At 32.7% G+C, this 20994-nt stretch overlaps 1 protein-coding gene across 3 annotated transcripts in view; it reads left to right on the top strand.

The window, feature by feature from the left end:
* LOC133197144 (titin homolog) overlaps positions 1-20994 on the top strand; it is a 51796-nt gene that overhangs the window by 10324 nt on the left and 20478 nt on the right. For all 3 annotated transcript variants that reach the window (XM_061333006.1, XM_061333007.1, XM_061333009.1), the window contains exons 7-17: positions 4934-5060; positions 5787-5987; positions 8447-8551; positions 11710-11805; positions 13475-13606; positions 14712-14852; positions 16164-16274; positions 16502-16567; positions 18004-18138; positions 18813-19799; positions 20561-20685. In XM_061333006.1, coding sequence (XP_061188990.1) covers positions 4934-5060; positions 5787-5987; positions 8447-8551; positions 11710-11805; positions 13475-13606; positions 14712-14852; positions 16164-16274; positions 16502-16567; positions 18004-18138; positions 18813-19799; positions 20561-20685 — 2226 coding nt within the window. The remainder of the gene's footprint in view (positions 1-4933; positions 5061-5786; positions 5988-8446; positions 8552-11709; positions 11806-13474; positions 13607-14711; positions 14853-16163; positions 16275-16501; positions 16568-18003; positions 18139-18812; positions 19800-20560; positions 20686-20994) is intronic.

Raw genomic sequence — 20994 nt, 5'->3', positions numbered from 1 at the left:
AAAAATTTGCTACACAACATTCGTACTGGCATTTTTTTTTCTTGGTTTGAGAATACAGATTATTTTAAAAAAGAAAATTAATACAACGAACTACAGTAAATGCTTTTATGAGTCATATTTAAACCATAGTGCTTTTTAAACTATTTATGTTATAAAGCATAATTTTTGGAAAAAAACTCAATAGTTTAAACAAGCATTCTAACCCATTGGCCTCTTCTGAAACAACACCATTTATAGATATTATTCAACAAAAGAAAAAATATGACGGAGTTCTTAGGGTAGGGAAGATCACATAGACCTAACTGGTATCTACGAAACAAAAGTTCAGATAGAATTTCTAAGTCATTGATTAGGCCTTCCAGCAGAGCAAATGTGCCCAATCTGTGGACAGGCACTGATCACTTCTATGATAAATGAGAGGATTTTATGAAATCAATGACAAATATTGGGAAAAAAACAGACTCTAACTAAAATAACTGTCCAAGTGGAAGAAATTATCCGAAATAAATCAAAAATGACTCCTGAAGTCAGAAATATATGTATTCTATTATTGTCACTTGTGGAATTGATTAAATTTTAATGCGTGCATAATACAATGTGCTGAATTCTGTGTGCCATCCTGTTTCCTCATATCAGATTTACCACAGGAATATATGGACTACTTTTGTAAGGACCTGTATTAGAATTTGATAAATTGTCTTAAATATCAGCAGATTATAGAGTCAGCTGATTAAATGTGTATTGTTAATTTGTGAGCTTATGAAGGGTTCTGACAATCCACACAAGTCACACTGTTATCTTTGTCATGGAGTTTCAAATTACGACTTACATTTAAATTGATTAAATAAAATTGACCTCTCCTGTGACACATAGCAATACACATCTTTGGAGGGGAGTATCGTAATAGTGGAATATTTTCTCATAATATTTCAGGATTTAAAAAATTTTTTGAGGGTGGAAGTAATGACACTTGCAGTTGTTTGAATTGTTCTTATTTTTCATTGGATTTTATTAAGTAATAGTGAAGTATGGATTTTGGAAATGATGGATATGTTTCATTTCACAATTATCTACCATAGTGAAGGAACAATGGTTACCATCAAAGATTATCAGAATAACAAACAAAGCAGGAATGGTCATGATTGACAGTGTAATTAAATGGCAATTATAAGGCAATTTGAAAAATTTCAGTCTTGAACGTAATATATGTTAATGGATATGTAACTTTAAAGACGTGAGTAAAATATGGCCAAGGAACTTTTAGGTGCACAAGAAAAAGTCCTGATAACTTATAAAAATACAATGGGTCTCTTTTGTTGTAAAAATCAAACAATTCTTCTCTAATGTATCAAATTTACATTGCAATTGAAAGTTAGGTTATTTAAATTTATATTTACTAATCATTAACTACTGGGCCTTGCATCTCCAAAGTCTAGCGTCTAAGCTTTGTCTAAATTATAAATATTAAGTCAGGTGGGATTTACTAAAATCAAATATATGTAGTCAAGTAAGCACTTTAAAGGAAAATAAATAATTGTGAAAATAATATTGTGAAAAGACCTTCAGTGTCAGATCTGGTCTTTGATCACGTTAAACTGTTTCCAGCAAAATGCGTTCCTTTCATCGGAAACTGACATTATTAGGATTTTAGCTGTTGCACACTTTGTTTCATGTTTCTGATATAATCTTGGTATAATAAATTTAGAAAAATTAAAAAAAATACAAATTAAAATGGGAATTTTCATATATTTAAAAATGTAAGGATCAGATGTAGGTTGTGAATGAAGTGAAAGTGTTGAGGACATATAGCAACATAGAATTAGTGCTGGATAAAAGCTGGATATATATGATGGAGATGAATGACAGCTAACATGGGATAATCAAATGGGAGATAATTCCTGTCCTTAAACACTGACCATGGAATTATTATGGAATTAAAAATGTCATATACTTTCTTGATCTGTTTTAATGCCCCTGCATGTGCTTTAAAAAGAGAGTAAATATCAGAAAGATATTTTAAAATGGCAGGTGTGGAATGTCTCTTTCCACCAATAAAACTTAAAAAAAGCAGCATGCGTTCAAAAAGAAAGAAAAAAGATGGAAACTCAAACTTGATGAACATGTTCATGAGACCCACGTTAAGTGATGTGCCCCAGAAGATTATCAAGTGTGCACTGCCAACTGTGTCTGTACCTAAACGTCTGTCCACACGCCCCCACCACACACGCTTACGACGGCTCGGAGTGGGGGCACCTGTCCGACCCAAGTATCACCGTCTAGGTTCAGGTCTACTTGCTCCTGTTTGCTTGGACAGCCAGATCTTAACTGACATGCTGGTAGGGTTTTTATATTTATGGTAACATCTAATGATACTCCATTCTTCTTTTAGTGCATTTCATGCAGTGATTGGCAATAGTTTACAAACATTCTTTTCCATAATCTTTGTTTATGTTATTGCTAATACATGTAGGTGTCATCAGACATATATACAACTGTCCCATTTTGATTTCCAAATTGAAGAAACATTTGCATTTTATTGTATGTGTCTTTTTTCTAGAATTCTCTTTTCATGGCATCAACTGAAGGTCAAAATTAAGCCATACTAGCAATCATAAGTGGAATTGGCTTTATGCAACCAAAGGTGTTAGCTTGTTGATGCACCTGCAAAAGAAAATAGAACATATCAATTTCTTTTGAAAATGGTCACATTGAATAACTTGAAAATAAAATTGCATCGAAAATGTCTACGATTAATTCTATTACAAAATACAGATACTGTGTTTATTCTAACAAAGAAAAAGTGGGGACATTACTGTTAGTTGCTGGAGATTAATCTCTAAATAGTGATGCATCAAAATACATGAATCATCGGTTTTGGCAGGAAAATCAATTAAAATAGAAAATAAACAAAGCAGTAAAATAATCATGAAACTACTTAAATGGGCAAACAAGAAGGTTAGAAACGTTGACTTTGAAAGTTCAGTGTTTAGCCTTACAATTTAACAACCAGTAAATTTTATCGTAAATATTGAAGAGTCAAGCTCCATTACTGGGTTTCATAGTATATTTATACACATACCATGTCTGATCGTACATGTAACTAGTAGCTAAGGTGCAATCACTGAAAATGTTATGTAAGCTAAAAATATTACCAAGCAATGCTTAGATATTGATGAGTAGAATAGTAATAAAATAAATCCTTCCTAGCTCTTCAACTGACTGAAAAGAGATTAATTAATTATTTAACAATATGAACAGGCTTCCATGTTTGTTTACCTTTGACGGAATCTGGTTAATTTGGACTGATCAATTTGGACCATGAGATAAAGCCCCACACCCATGTGATTTTTTTGTTTTCGATGTTTAATTTTATATTTAATTTAAAAGAACTTTTAAAAAATTGCTTTCATGTTTGATGCCATTGAAGCTTTTCAGACTTTTTTGTTTTTGTTTTCAAGGGGAGTGTCAGTAGTTCAATAGTTGTGAACAGTTTTGTAAGTTGTACTATTCAAATTAATAGTATCCCTGAAAATCTTGATAGTACATGTATGTTTTTTGTGTATGTTAAAAACTCTTGAAAAACCTGTATAGTTATTATTATACAATCTGTATAGTTAGAATACTTTTGTCAGGTTAGCTTCCATGCCTTTTCCTGGGATTTCTTAATTAATGCATAGTTACCAAGATTGCATAAAGAATTTTACAACATAAAAACCAGTATCTAATGGGAAATCGATGCAGTAGACTGCATCCTATAACCATTAAAATATCAATTCATTGTCATTGATGTGCACTTAAACTTAAGATTTCACTTGCCATGATTTTTTATGTCCTTATCCAATAATCAATACAGATATGATGCAATAAAATTGGAATTGCAATTGAATGCAGCAACAATATTGAGATATTTTATGTACAAAGTAACAAAAGCAGTTCCTGCATCGTTGATTTGTGTTCACATATTGTTAGCAGGGTGTTTTCAATGATTCAGTCAAATTATACTCAGAATAAAGTGATTACAACGTTTACTTCCAATTTCATAAAACTGTGACAGCTAGGAAATTGCCATATATGAGTTATAACTGGGTATTACCATGAATATGGGAGTGCAATATTGGACATTTATGACACCATCTAAAATAAATATCCAGTGATGTATGTATTGGAAAACACAAAGTATATTTCTGAACAAAAATTATGACACTATCATTTTTTTTTTAACTTTTTTTTTTTTAAATTTAATTACTTAAAAGTAGCTGGGAAGTCCACAAGGGTTATATCTTTTAATTGCCCAAGTACCACATGGGTGAATTTTTCTTTTGTGAAATTTTCTGATTCTAATTTGTGAAAAAGCTTGAGAATAGAGATGTTTAATATCAGTGGGTTAAGATCAGATTAAATGTGGCCATTATCTGAGAATGGGGTAATGTAACAATTCATGCAGATCCCACGGGCAAACCTTTGATGCCAAAGAAATAAAAGGGAAAGTAAATAAGTCGAATTAAATCTTTAATAACCATTACACCTGTTCAGTCAAAAGTTGAAATAATTTAATTTCTGGAGGACATTCATACACGAATGAGCTTAGATACGACACAAGAAGTTTTCCGTGGAATATAATTTTCAAATTGATATTTTTTAACCAAAGTGTTAATTTAACTAAAGAAAGTCTTTAAAATGGTGAAAATTGTGAGAAGACAGTATTCCCATCATAGGAGTTATCCACTAAATATTATTTTAATGAGAAGCCATCAATGGAGACTAGATTTTTTACAGCCCATAGGATTTAGTAAAAAGCTGAGATATTTCTTAGCTACACGTCACCCTGCCAAACTGAGGGTACATTGAGAGATGCATATAGAAATGTAATCTTGAAGATGCTGTAATGATGAAACAGATTGAAGATCTCATTGCTAACATTTTCTTTTTTCAGTCATTGTTGGATACCCAAAGAGCCAAGGGTGCTGTCATTGAGGCTGACCTTCCCGAGGACAGGTCATCAGTAAGGTCAGGGTCACTGAAGCCAAAACAACCATACAAGAAGCATGGAAAAGAAAGAGGTAACCACCACTGATTGTCTCACCCCATAGCTGGGAGGGTAAAACATTTTTATGGCAACCAAGGGTTATGTACTCATATGTGTTTCATGTTTTCATGACGTTGCAAATTCTAAGTGCATTATCTTAAGGTAAAATAAGGTTTACTTACAAAAATACCGCTGAAGATGATACCTTGAAACTTTTAGTACTTTGTAGCATGACCCCTGGCTTTTAGGACAGCTTGGTATAGTTCCGTAGAGACTCTGTATATAGCCAGGAGTCAACGAATTCCAGATCCGCAAGACGGCATTTATTCTTGCTTGGACTTAATCTGGTGTAGCTCTCGTCCAAGTTTGATTTTTATCATTCTCCAGACATTTTCTATAACATTATAATCTGGAGATTGCGATGGTAGGTCTAAACACGGAATATTATTTTCATTTTTCCAATTTTTAGCCCGTTCAGACATGTGAAATATTTGCAGTAATGCAACTATGCCATAATTTTTCAATAAAAGCGGGAATAAAAACATGAAACACTTATTGCACTGCACTGTATATTGAAATAAATTGCCAATACTGTATATCAAAATCAGTATGGCCCTCCTTTGAGATTTGCTTTTAAATTAACCATGTTTACTGTGTAGTGAGCAAATAAATTGTGCAGTATTTCCACAGATTTTTCTTATAAGTTTCATTACATAGTAAAAAGCAAATTTTATATCAGTGATGATTATTCTGTTTTTAGTTCGGTCAACATCCTCCTCCCCAGCCTTTGAGGATAAGGAGTATATTGGTGGGGTTCCTGTAGTTTCCTTCAGAGATGGATCAGGGTCCCCAAGTTCTGTCCCCCAACTCCCCCACATTTCAGGAGCAGTTCCTCTGACCCCCATAGGAGAGACCAGCAGGGAACAGACCACAGTAGTACCACTGCCACCAATAGGAAAAGGTGACTTATCCCCCCTTTGGTATTCATGGTTTATCCTTTTATTCTCTTGGCATGCATGTATTCCTTTATGTTCCAATATCTATCACAGAATATATCTTTATTGCTTAAAGCACAGAGGAATGTACATATAGTTGCTTTCTGCTGTATATAATGTATTTTTTATTCATGAATTATTTTTATGATTAATTTATAAAGTCTTTATATATAATATTCAGAGAATTGATTGTGAGAAGACATGCATGCCTTGATCTCTGACCTTGGTGAAGGGAGATAACTTGGTGGAGGTTAAAATGCCTGTTTTAATATAATTACATTGATTTTCTGTTATTGCCCCTGTCTCTTTAATGTTCCCTAAACAAACTGAATTGTCCTCAATGGTCCCTAAACAAACTGAATTGTCCTCAATGGTCCCTGAACAAACTGAATTGTCCTCATTGGTCCCTAAACAATATGAATTGTCCTTAATGGTCCCTAAACAAACTGAATTGTCCTCAATGGTCCCTAAACAAACAGAATTGTCCTCAGTGGTCCCTATACAAACTGAATGTCCACAGTGGTCCCTAAACAAACTGAATTGTTCATTGTGGTCCCAATACGAACTGAATTGTCCACAGTGGTCCCTAAACAAATTGAATTGTCCACAGTGGTCCCTAAACAAATTGAATTGTCCACATTGGACCCTAAACAAACTGAATTATCCTCAATGGCCCCCTAAACAAACTGAATTGTCTTCAATGGTCCCTAAACAAACTGAATTATCCTCAATGGTCCCTAAACAAACTGAATTGTCCTCAATGTTCCCTAAATAAACTGAATTATTCTCGGTGGTTCCTAAACAAACTGAATTGTCCTCGATGTTCCCTAAACAATCTGAATTGTGCACAGTGGTCCCTAAACAAATTGAATTGTCCACAGTGGTCCCTAAACAAACTGAATTGTCCTCAATGGTCCCTAAACTATCTGAATTGTCCTTAAAATTAAAAGATTCTAACTAAGGTTTATGTTAACATAGAAGAATTTAGAATTAATTGACAGACAAGGAATTGAAGATGTTTACCCAGAAATAGTTAATTGTTTTGAAACTTTCTGTCTGCCGATAAATTTATTATTATTTTTTTTTGTATGTGTATTGAAAATTCCATTTGATTATAAAAGTGCCAGCTATAGAAGCTAGGTACATATTGTATACTAATAGGAACTTTAAATATTGATAAAAGATCTTTATTAGATTTGTCCTTGTCTGCAAATCCATTCCAAAAGTTGACCTTAAAATAAAAGAATTTACAGAACAAGAATTGTATCAATTAATATCATTTATGGTGTATTGACGTAAAGTTAAAGACGTATTTTATGGAACATTTATTTTACTTGTAACAGAGAAATTAGGTCAACGTTTAGAAGGAAAAGAAGAACTGCATAGAAAATTTATTTCTAACTAAGATTAACATTTACAATACACGGAAAAAAAACCCATGCATTCTTTATTTTATCTATGAATTAAGGCTAAATAAATTTGAAATACCCCTGTGGTCTGTGGAATCAAAACAGCTATTATTACATACATGTTTGTACATGTAATTTATGACATACAGTAAATGATTCAAGTTTGTTATGGTATTAAGTCCTGCAAAACAAAAACAAAAAACAGAAAGAAAAAAATAATCTTTTTTGGTTAATTTTTTTTAGATAAAACAAAGAGCAAGATACACATTCCATTAGGAAGTATGTCTGTCCTGTATCTTTCATAAATCCCTGACCCAAATTGTCTAACATGTCTTTGAGATGTAATAGCTTTGTTTATGTCCTATCTGTAAACTTCTATTGTTAATAAATAAACACAGAACAAATATATCTGATCCCCACTGTTTGTTATCCATTTGTTTATTATCCCCAATCCTATAATTAAATCTGGGTGTGTTTTTAATTAAACCTATGTGTTATGATTTGAAGAATTTGATCACAGGTCAAGAATCTGATATGTCAACAGGTTTGGTCTTTACGAATGGAATCTAACAACCTGCACAAGGTGATACAAGTTTATTTAGCTCTTTAAATTGATAAATATAATAGTCCTTGGACCTGGTGTAGATTTTAATTGTGTAATTAAATTTGAAAATTAGAATGAAAATTGTGCTCAAAAATAAAGAAATATAAGAGGTATTGTAAAATTATAGTTAATGCAAGTATTTGAAGTTACCCGGTACTTTGTTCTTTGGCCTTAGAAAGTTTACCAAAAGAAAAATCATTGAAAATCTACCATTTTGGAATTACCCGTAATGCAATGATAAATAAAGTTATCATTTAGATAAAAGTTTCTCTGTGGATTAATTCATGAATGGTTCATTCTGATAATTAGTTTGTGAGTAGTTCATACTTGTATCACCAGAGCTGCGTTTTGTGTACCATAGAGTATTGCAGTTTGTACTAATATGGCTGACAATAGATTCTGTGTATACTAGGCATACCATCCCTGAACATTCAACCTCCAACCCCACAAAATACAACTCTAGACACTTATGATGCAACAGGGAAAACAAAAGAGAATCTCAAGTCTGTTAGTGAAGGTAAAGCTGACTCGTATTATATTTTGTGTGCTGGGGACCAGTCAAGCATCTGTGTATATCCACCATTTTGTATACAATTTTATTCTAGTTTTTTGATGTATTTAAACTAAAAACCAAAAATCTGAATGTAATCAGTTTCATTATATTTTGCACGTGGTATGATTGGTATTGAGATGATATGAGTGAACTTTCAACACTTATTTTTTGAAATAAATCTGTAAACTGATTAAGGGACTTCTACCATAATTTTAAAAATTTGACATACAAATATATAAATGCTTTTGTCATTACTTTAATGTGAACAGCCACAATTTGTATTGAGAAATCATTAATTGGCAATTTCAACAAAGGATTTTTTTAAACGTTATAACCACTTTGATTTTTTCTTAATCAAAGATAGCTGCCGAACTGTAGCTCTCTGCGAGCGACAAAAAAGCGGCGGCGTAAATCAAAGGTTTTTACAACACTTAATAGATCTGTTGCTCTCTGCTTTGTCTGTCCGAATTTTCTCAAGCAGAGAGCAACAGCTCTGCAGCTAAATCAAAGAATGCTATCAGGCATACACATTTACATTTTTAGCTCACCTCAACGAAGTTGGGGGAGCTTATGTAATACCATCGGTGTCGGCGTCCCAGGTTAAGGTTTTTGGAGCAGTTTTCTTTTCAAGTACTTCTATGGCCTATATTAGTCAGAGATGCATGGAGGATGCTTCTAGTGTGTTTCATTGTACCAGTCAAGGTTTCAGATGCTGCAATTTCAGCTAAAGAATGACCAGGTTAATGTTTTTGGAGCAGGTTAAAGTTTTTGGAGCAGGTTAAAGTTTTTGGAGCAGGTCTCATTTCCAAGTAACTATAAGCCCTATATTGACCAAACTTGCATGGATGATACATCTAAGGATGCACACTACTGAACTTGCTTCGGATGCTGGATCTGACCTACATTTTCCGGATGAGTGACTAGGTTAAGGTTTTTGGAGTAGATCTCATTTCCAAGTAACTATAAGCCCTATATTGACCAAACTTGCATGGATGATACATTTAAGGATGCACACTACTGGACTTGCTTCGGATGGTGGATCTGACCTATATTTTCTGGATGAGTGACCAGGTTAAAGTTTTTGGAGCAGATCCCATTTCCAAGTAACTAAAAGCCCTATATTGACCAAACTTGCATGGATGATACATTTAAGGATGCACACTACTGAACTTGCTTCAGATGCTGAACCTGACATATATTTTCTGGATGAGTGACCAGGTTAAAGTTTTTGGAGCAGATGTCATTTCCAAGTAACTATAAACCCTATATTGACCAAACTTGCATGGATGATACATCTAAGGATTCACACTACTGGACTTGCTTCAGATGCTGGATCTGACCTATATTTTCCGGATGAGTGACCAGATTAAAGTTTTTGGAGCAGATCTCATTTCCAAGTAACTATAAGGCCTATCTGAACCAAACTTGCTTCGGATGCTGGATTCGACTTACATTTTCTGAATGAGTGTCTAGTTTTAAGTTTTCAGATAAGTCCATTCCCAAGTAACTGCAAGCCCTATCAGACCAAAATTGCATAAATGTTGCATCTAGGGATGCACACTCCTAGATTATAAGTTTAGTGTGGGACTTTGCCTTACTTAAAGACAACATTCGTTGAGGTGAGCTTTGTAATCTCTGATTACCTATGTTTATCTATTTTAGATACTTTTTTAAATGATGAAGATACCTGTGTTTTTGTAAATAAATTGCAAAGTCACTTTTACAGCTTCATAAATAATAATAGTTTATTTATTTTTGATTAATTTTGATATTTTCCCTGTGTAACATTCATGCACAATGTTTTTTTTTATTTTTTGGATAAAGGAGAATGTCCAAAAAACAAAAAAACAAAACAAAAAAAAAAATCAATTTTTAAACTGAAATGACAATGTTGTATATAATATTCAAGAATAAATTTGAATTTCAAGCTGTAATATTAAGAAATTTACAATTCCTCTTTTTTAATATTTTCTAATTAGCATTGCAAAAATGATGACCTTTGAGATATTATTAAGAGTGGAATAGATTATGGAGACTTCAGAATCCCAGTTTTTTGTTTTGCCTTTTTGATTGGAGTTGTGCAAATCATGTTAGATATAATGTGCATCACTATGATATCATTGATAAGGGTACCACCATTATAATTTTTAAGTATGCATATTGTGGCATTCAACTTTCTGAACTTAAAATTAAAGAACACAATAATTTATCAGTGCTGTAATTTTCAAAGTATCTTTTAATTTTTATCTCTGACCAAAAGAGAAAGGGATTCTTGACAAAAAAATCAAAAGTTTTATTTTTATGATAGAAGTCCTTGGAAAATTGATAAATTTGGTATTATAGCTCTATTGGTTATTGAGAATTGGAGGATTATATGATATATTCCCTATAAATATTTTACTGGCTTAATCTTTGTTTGAAAAGTGCACATTTGTATTCAGCACAAACTTTTGCTTGTTTTCACAATTACCCGGTATATATATGTTATTCACAATTTGAATATTTTAGTGTTTGTTTATTAATTCTGCTTTCCTTTCTTATTTATTGGTAGCATATTCTTTTCAGCTCACTTGAGCAAGATTCAGTGAGTTTTTCTGATCAAAGTTTGTCCAAAATCTGGCAGTGCATGGTTTTAATTTGAAAACTGTATACATTTGTGTCTTCAACTTCTTACTTTTTAGTTGTTGGATGGGATACTTTAAATCAGACTAGTTCAAAACTTCCTGCATGTTTCATAAATAAGATCTTCAATGAAATTGAATCCTTGACAAAATTTTATTCAAGAATCTCACACAGGAAATTAATTTTCATTGATTATTAGCAATATGAAAATGAAATAATATTATCAAAACAATCACTTTTGGTATAAAATTGTGAAATTTTAACCCCATGAAAATCTGCAATTCAACAGTACATGTTTCATACTGTATTTATTTTTCAGTGCAAGTGTAAAGCCTTGCATTATCTTTATCCTCCAATCTTTTTACTTCCATATCTGTGATAACAATATTAATTTTAAAATTAGATAATAGTATAAAACTGTTAAAAGTAGGAAATAAATAAAATGGCATAACTGTTTATAATCAAAGGAGTTGGTATTTGATTGATTTTGAATGTTTTAGTTGACACAGAAGAGGAATGGGGTACTCACGTTTCCCAGGCAGCAGATCACACCTCTGTTAGGGGGGATGTGGATGCTGAGTCTAAGAAAGACAAGGGTAAGAAGGCTGTCTGTAGACATCATTGTCTCTGCTTTGTCTTCTTTGCCTTCATCAGTTTGTTCATACATCAAATGTCAATGCCATATGGGTTTTTTTAAATGTGTGTAATGTATTCACTTTTCTTATTCATGGTATTACAGCGTTTATTCATATGTTCATCTGTATGTCTGTGGTATTGTCTTATTATGATATGTTATATGTATATCTGTGGTTTTGTGTTATTATTAGGGATGTCAACGTATAGTCGACTATTCGACCATCAGTCGAATGGACCGACGATCGAATAATGAAACGACATTCGAATAAATAAATTTCAATAAAGAGTGATAAAGAGATGGAATTCTCATCCTAAAATTGAGAAACCGTCCGTCTTTCCTCAGACACAGTCAATAAGATAATTTTCCTCATTAAAAACTGCTGGTTTTATATGTAGAAAGTACAGTAATTAGAAATGCTTCACTTCCGCGAGTATTATTTGTCAATTAATGTGTTGTTTTTGTAAAAAAAAATTATCTCGTTATACTGCGCTTTCCTTGTAAAATTATTAATTGGACTTGATCTCATACCATGTACCCATTATAGCCGTGACATGTTTTGACACTAAGATAATTATTATAAAATTAATATTCTTTTATATATTTCAAAGACATTTTGATAGTTGGTACAAAAAGTATATTCAAATACATTATCAAAGATTCATCGTGTGTGTCCCCCCATCATTTTAATAAGCTTGAAAAAATATATCGTACTGTCATTTTTATGCTTCCTAAAAAAAACCGACTTTACAGATCGATAGATCGATTTATGAACATGATTGACGGGGAAATCATACATTTTAGGTCCATGTAAACATCTGTGTGTAACATTTGAGGTAACTTTTTAATAAATTTAAGAAAAGGGGACTTCGGGTTAAATATGTCATGTACCAGTGAAGTTTGAAATAAAATTTTAGTTTCCGAAAAAAGTTTCGAATATATTCGACTATCGTTCAAATAATGCAATCGAATATTCGACTACAGAAAATAAATATTTTGACATCCCTAGTTATTATGATATATTATAGCATTGTGGTGTTTATTTTTAGATTCATCTGTATGTCTGTGGCGTTGTGGTGTTTATTTTTATATTCATCTGTATGTCTGTGGCGTTGTGATGTTTATTTTTATATTCATCTGTATGTCTGTGGTGTTGTGGTGTTTATATAATTTTTATATTCATCTGTATGTCTGTGGTGTCACAGCTCTGGACGTGGTTAGCCAACATGGCATAACTATAGCATCTTTGTTGCTTATGCAAATTATATATATACATGTACATGCTCCCTTGTTGGTTATCATCCCCATACAAACCAAAATAGACACTTTTTCCATCAATAACAGCTTATGCATGTCCTTAACTTGTGTTCATCAAACCATCTGACTTGAGTTAATCTCTAACAATATTTTTCTGAAATGCTTTTCTGTGACCATAACTGTTTATTAATTAGGTAAAGTAAAACACACTTATAACGAAGTGCCAGAGATGGACAATTTTACGTTGTTTTAAATGTAATTGTTATTTCCATTAGGTTCACAATATAATTTAAAGCCACGGGGATTGAAAATCACTTTGCTGTAAGCGTCAACTCATTATAAGTGTGTTTTACTATGTTCTTTTTGTTTTGTAGGTGAAGTATCATCACATGCCAAGGGTTCAACCGACAGTGTTGGTACTGGTGTCCAATCATTGAAGGAGAGCAAACTCAACCGAACACACTGGAAAGGCAGTCAGACTAGTGTCAAGAGCTCCAAAAAAGGATGTAAGTCATTGATTAGTCACAGGAAAACTCTGATTTATTTCAGGTTGTTTACAATGCATTGCATGATTGTGTTTACATGTGTGTTCATTTTATAATGAGTAATACAAATGGCATTTCAGCACAAACACAGGATAAACTACAAAGTGATGAATTATCAAGTGCAAATACTAGATCTCTGGAAATTGCTTGTAAAACAATAGAGAGGTTAAGCATGCTTCAGAATTACAATCAAACACCCTCAGGTACTCAGTCGCATGAGAGTTCTACTCGAACACTGCCTTCACAAAGAAGTAGCATTCAGAGCAACTTGTGGGAAACAGAATGTAAAAGTTTGATTAGAGATCATGTGTAGATTTAATTAGAGGGTAGAACATAAAATATTGATTATTTCTTTCATTTTTATTTCTTTTATATTAGTCTCCACATCATGAATTAATTAAGTTTTTGTTTGTTTCTTTTTCCTTTCTTCATTATTTTTTTGTGTTGTGGTATAAGATTTATTGATTAAGACAGAATTTTATTAAAATGGTAGCATCACATAGCAGGGATAATGAAAGTGAGAGTTCTATACATCAAGGTATTGTTACTGTAAGGTATTGGGAAAAAGAAATAGGCATTAATTTTTACAGCCACTCGATTGAAACAAAGGGTCACAGAAAATAATACAATTAATAAGCTACACACTTCTAGAATTAATGGTGGCAGATTAAAATATATCAAGTATACAGCATAAAAATTACAATTTAATTGCTTAATTGAGTGTGGAAAATTTTATTCATCAATTAGTTTATATGTGATTTGCAGTGATGATTTGTGTTAGTGGTGTAAAATCAAGTAACTTTGTATTATAATATTTACGATACATAAGAAGTTAATTTATGTGAAAGGGAGGTTATACTTATGCCTTGCATGTGAAATTAAGGCTTTTTTGAGTTACTTTCAGAAGTTTTTCCAGAATTTAAAAGATTGCCAGCTAATATCAGCTTAAATGTTCTACATATGATAATTTAAATAAATATTTTTGAATTTTTTATGTTCAAAATTTTGCTTTGCATTGTTCTATTGATTTTGTTTTAAAGCTTTTTCACTTTTGTTTGTGCTTTAGCTGGTAGTATAGATGATGGATCTGTGAAAGGCAGTGTTATCCTAGGTCCAGAAGGGGAGATAATTAATGTTGGAGGAACAATTAAACCACACCTTAGGGATATTGATATGGTTCATGATGCCAACAAAGTCTTTGGAAAAGGTATTCTCAGTGAAATGTATTTAATTAGGATATCTCGTTAACTTTAGATTTTCTTTCTTATCAGGTATTCACAACAAATGGTTTTGTACTGTATTAAAAGTCTAAAGTTATCAAAAATCATTTGAATTTAGGGAAGATAATGGTACATACAGTAAAATTTGGTTTTAGCAAAGTCCTGGGGACCTGGGATTTTTCTTCACTATATCAGTAACTTGTTATATATCCATATATAGAAGTGTAACTAATGAGTTTGTAATATTCATGTTTTCCTTTAAGTATGGCTACATAATATGTTCAGAGAAGTATAAAATGCAAAAGTTACTTAGGAATTTTTCTAATGAATTGAAATTCAACTTTAAATATCATATATGTGATATGTACAGGCTGTACGCAAAATGTACAGTTTTTTGAGCCCATTCATCGTGTACCGGCGGGACACCAAAATTCACAGAATATGAAAATTTGTACAGTATTTTGAATTTCTCGCTAAATGCCGCCATTTTCCTCTCATTCTCGCTCGCGAGACACTGAAAAACGTCACCTGTGTTTGACACTTGACCTTCTGATAATTATGTAGTGTACACAAGCCATCGCGTGCGAAGGTGTGAACTGCCAATTGGGATAATTATCTTGCTATAAATCCATATCAAATATCCCTTTAGGTAGCTTTATTTTTTAAGGGGCACTTAATTACTGTTAATGTTTCGTATACGTAACTTGATTGAAAAAAATAAAGCCAACTTCAAAAGTTGATATACATGACTTTAGTCTTAATATATGTGAATCTGACCCAGATCTTCGTAGGTATAAAATATACGATGTTTATTACAATGATTACGATGGAATTTCAGAAGAATTTAAGCGATATTTTATACAATTTTTTTGTACCGTTTTTTGATAAGCAGTGTACAGTTTTTTCACCCAAATTCCAGTTTTTTTATGGCTCCTGTACAGTTTTGTGGTCTTTGACTTATCACATGTATGAAATATGTACATAAAAATAATGTCAGTTTAGTATTTTGAACGTTCAGGTCTTTAAAAATTTGTAAGAAAAGATGTAAATTTTGTTATTTTTAATCTCTACAGGACACAAAATCAGTTCATTATATCAGTTAATTCGTTAAATCAGAGTTGAATTTGTTATAACCATAAAATTTTACAAGGAATTCATAAGAATTTTTCTAGGGATCCAAAAAAACTTTCCTGTATACGTAAATTTGTAATATCCTTGTTCATACTTAACGAGTCTTACTGTGTATGTCTATTTGAATAGTCTTGAATGTCAAAAATATCTGACCTTGATTACTTCAGATTTGATGAGTGATGACTCGGATGTAGATGACCAACCAGATGAATGGAAGAAACACAGAACCCTTCCACCTGGTGCACGTGATCAGATGAAAAATTTCGCCAACAAACGAGGTACTTCAACTGTTTTACATGCATTACATTTCAATATTGTCCAAAAATTCAATATTGAATTTAATTTCTTAAACCGATTACCGTAAAGTATTAAACAAATTTCCTTGATGACGCTGAAGTTAAAATCAATAAATGTCTAGAATGTTTCAAGTATCTAAGCAGTTGCTGTTTAAGTGTATTGTATTTTCATTCTGATTGTGATTGATGTATCCTCGTACTATAAATAGCGACACCTTCAAATCTCTCTGTGACGGAGTCCGTCCCTCGTCAACCTCACCATGGTGACTTTGCCAGTGAGTGGTAGTGTAGACACGTAGCATGGCCAGTGTCTGGCTGTTTTTACATAGTGTCTCTACAAAAATATAATCCTCTCTTTGTGTATAATCTTCTTTGCTGCATGAAAGATTTGAATACTGCATGAATGTTTCTTATTTTCTGCTCTGAGATTTGATGATTGATTTTGCTTCATTTCTTAGAATTAATGCCAGATAGACAAGCTTAATCTGTGGTTGGATATTTTATAGTCAAAATAAGATTCTTGTGCAGAGATTGATTTGGTAAGAAATATAGGTTTATAGAGAAAAACATGCTGTGGTCTGAAAAAAATGAGAAGATATGCCCAACTTTTAGAGCTATCAAATTAATTTTAACAGCTCTTAGGAAGCTGTGTCCTACTGAAGTGACAATTGTTATGAATGATATTTTAACATTAGTCTAAAAAATTATGAATGATATTTTAACAATACTTTAATTTTTAAACTTTAACATTATAGAAATTTGAAGAAATCAATAGTGAACAAATTTACTAGATTTTCTAATGAGGTGTACATGTAGTTTGAATAGTAATATCATTTTCAGTTTAAAACATTTAAGCTGTCTTGTAGTCTGTTTTGGGAAGATTGTAAGTGTGACTTGAAGGTCTTTTCTATGGAAACTGCAAGCCCTTATTACATCAGTCTTAAAATAAAAGTACTAGTAGTTAGTTACTGTCTTTTTATATTGCCATCTCATCTTACCTACCTCTGATATAGAAAGTTTCCTTGTACATGTATGTATTAAGTTAGACCCTTTTCCTGCACCAAGGCTATACACATTTACCTGAATATGGACAAATCTCCTTTGTATAAGGAATCAAAGACAGGAATAGGTTGTAAATGGGTGTGACCTATAGTGGGGTTCTATAAGATCAGCTGGAATTACATGAAATAGGAGGGGGTAGGGGTAAAATGATGCCAAGGTGGAAAAAGCAAACTTGAAGAGATATTTGTAGATTATGTTGTTAAGTGCATATCTGCAGCATGATGAAGCAGTAAAGTTTAATTTGCTTTTTTAGTACCATTGTTTATGAAGATAGGACATCATACATTCTAGCTTTGTAGCATGAAATAAGGTTTTTTTTTTCTCATAACTTGTTTTCTTTCTGTACATATATACTGATTGCTTTGTATAGACTAGTATTTACATCCTTTTTTTCATATTCTGTTATTTTCAGTAGAGTTTTTTTTCTTGCATGTATTTAATTGTGTGTCATTGATATTACAAAATAAGGATATGATTTTAAAGTACCAGTAATATGTATCTCAACTCGAAAATTTGTTGTTTTTTTTTTGTTTATCATCATAGTACATGTAGTTTAATTAAGTTGCTCATTTATTCTAAGTACCTATAATTTTTATTTGGAATAATTTCTTTATTGTTTGCTTGATTGTTGATTTTTGTGGCTCTGTAGAAATAGACTACACCAGTGGGGACATAGACGCCACCCTCTCCATCAGCTCCTGGAGCTATGCCCCCCGCGACCAGGACCCCGAATTAAATGACCTCAGAAAAACCAGTAGCTTACAGAGTCTTCCCAACATAGAAGGTAGAGGGTGTAACCCTGGGGTGGCTAGCCACTCAGTAGAATGGCTAACCCTAGGGTGACCTGCCAAACAATAGAATGGCACAATTTTCTCTCCAGTTCTGGCACATCTTTACTCTGAATGTCTTCTCTGATATTCTTCAGTAACCAAATCTCTAGGACTTCTCTGAATCACTCTTTGCTCATTCTTTGAGTAAAATCTACTTTGCATATTTGTGTAACTTGATAATTTCTCTACTTTTCTTGTATAAAGTTAATTCATTTTTACTTTTCTCAATCACTCGTTCCTCAGCCTTTGAGTAAAATCTATTTTGCACCTATTCTTTGTGTATTCTAACCATATTTTTACTTCTCTTGTATTTCTTTTATATATAAACATGTAAATTTATTTATGACATTGAACTGACAATCATTTTGTCAGTTGTCATTTTGAAGATAAGAGTGGGAAAATTGCTGGAAGATAAACACGTGAATCTGTGTATTGGTTCATTGTATTATTAACTTTATATCACTTCTATACTCTATCATTTAGTTATATATTGTACTCTATATTGCATTAATTCTAGGTAATGGTTTATATATATACTTTTTATAGTTTCTTATAGAAGAAATCATATCCAAAATAGTTGCATACTCCTTAAATTGACACAATCCTCAATTCATATACTTTATTTCAGCTCAGTTTTTAAAAGATTTAACCATTTTAAGTCGAGCAACTGAGAAAACAGAACCAATAGAAAGACAAAATACCCAGGATGTAGACACCACAGATGATTCTAACAATGTTAACCCCAGTTCTGGGGCCCCCTTGACAGATGGCATCAGCTCCCTTCAGACCCCTTTTACTCAGTCTGTGACTCCAGGCGGTAGGATCACCAGCATCTTAGACACACCTATGGGTCCTCAAGAGGACACAGTTATTGAGGAGTCAGAAAGAGAATCCCCTGAGCAGATATCTGAGAAAGATGAGGAAGAAAATGGAATGGAAGGGACAGTCAAATCTAGGATGAGTGAAGCATCACGGAAGTCGCCCAGCAGGAAGGGCTCTGTTATGTCTAAGACCTCCCTTATTGACCCCGAGCTGACTAAGTCTGTGAGTGGTAGTCTGCCAAAGTCCAGGGCTCCCAGTGTGGATCTGTATACAAGAACAATCATTAATAGCAGAAGTCGCAGAAGGTACAGTTTGGATCTTGGATCTAAAGCTGGTCGGGGTCTGTTGATTGAGGCTGATAAGAAGCTTACTAGAGCATCCAGTGTGGATCTGTCAAAGGATTTAGAGTTGTCATTAGAGGATCTTAAGAACAAGATAGCTTTGAAGAGTAAGGAGGATGACCAGAGTGAGGAGGGTGGTAAATCTAGGGCTCCAAGTGTCAGTGAAGAGAGACGAGGGTCTGTGAAGTCACGCCTTGCCTCCAGGGAGTCCATCCTCAGAAGTATGTCCAAACAGTCACTCAATCAGGAGGAGATTTTGTTTGAGGGTCCAGCAGAAAGTGAAATTTTGGAGGTGTCCTCAGAAAGAAAGTCTACAATAACAGGTGATGAAGAGTCTGTGTTAGCTGTGGAGGGCCAGGGAATCCCTGGTCCTTCTTCTCCCTCTGTTGACCAACCCATTTCCAAACCTGAATCTCCCAAACATTCAGAAGACACTGCTACTGTCCGCTCAGGTATAAAAGATCTTGCAGGCATTCCTTAACATTTTATTACAACTTAATCCACAACTGAGATCACAAGTTAGAATTGTAGAGTATCAAGATTTTTTAACATTCAGTCAGTTTTTGATCCCCCACACAAATGTTTAGGATCCTCACAAGATGCTCACATAAATTACAATTTTCTGTGTTTTAGTTTCCTCCCAACAACTTCCCTTCACTTCAATATTAACCATATTTCATTGTTTTCTCATTTCTCACTTTTTCACTCAATCTAATATAATGGGTTTTTTTAATTTTCAGGTTAGAATGATAAAAGTGTAATTGTAGTTAAGATATCATGTTTGATGATTTCTTATTATTCACAAGATGTAAATTTTGTAGAATGATTTCACATATGTATAATTTTTAATTGATTAGGTGAAGATCACTGCATGTGTTTGCTGTTCTAGATTGCAATGTTCACATTGAAACTAAGTGTTATTTTGTCTCATTTCTTTAATAAATTTTTGTGTTGACTCGTATGAATACATGTCTATATATGTAAAAAAAAAAAAAAAAAAATCACAAATGGTTGATATGTATACATGTATGTTTTTTTTTTTTCAATTTTTAAATGATATGAATGAAATAAAGTTTATTTTCCTGCTAATCAATACATTTCATCATATGATTTTTTTTTCATTATCTGAAGCATAATTATAAACTAAATTTTTTAAAATAATGACAAAAAACACTTGTTTTGGTAAAACTCATGTAATCCCCAATTTTGACAGATTCTGCAAGATCCAAAGTTTCAGAAAAAGAGATCGTGGATGCCTTGGCGGATCATGCCCAGCAGATCGCTTCGAGCGTGCTCAGTCGTAGTACATCTGGAAAGGACCTGGAGGATGATGTCAGGGTAAGGGGAGAGAACTCAATTCTAAGATTCTATGGAGGGCAATGATGCACAGTGTTCATGTTGTGAACTTTTCTTTGAGCTTTGAAGAGTTAAAGTGTTACTATTAATGTAAAATTTATCATTTTATTACTTATAAACTTTAAAAAAGTTCAATGAGGTAATTCAACAAATAAATGTAATATTGGGGAAAAAAAATCACACTTAAGTCATCATTATATTGAGTTAAAGCAAAGAAACTGCAGGATTTTTTGAGATTGAGATTTTTTTTTTGGCATTTACAAAAAAGCTTTAAATTCTGATATATGCTTT

The sequence above is a fragment of the Saccostrea echinata genome, unplaced genomic scaffold (assembly GCF_033153115.1).
Source record: "Saccostrea echinata isolate AGI-Se365-2 ecotype Australia unplaced genomic scaffold, CSIRO_AGI_Sech_v1 ptg000030l, whole genome shotgun sequence".
NCBI lineage: Eukaryota > Metazoa > Mollusca > Bivalvia > Ostreida > Ostreidae > Saccostrea > Saccostrea echinata.
The sequence above is the reverse complement of the archived record's forward strand: the minus strand, read 5'-3'. Positions and strand labels throughout refer to the sequence as shown.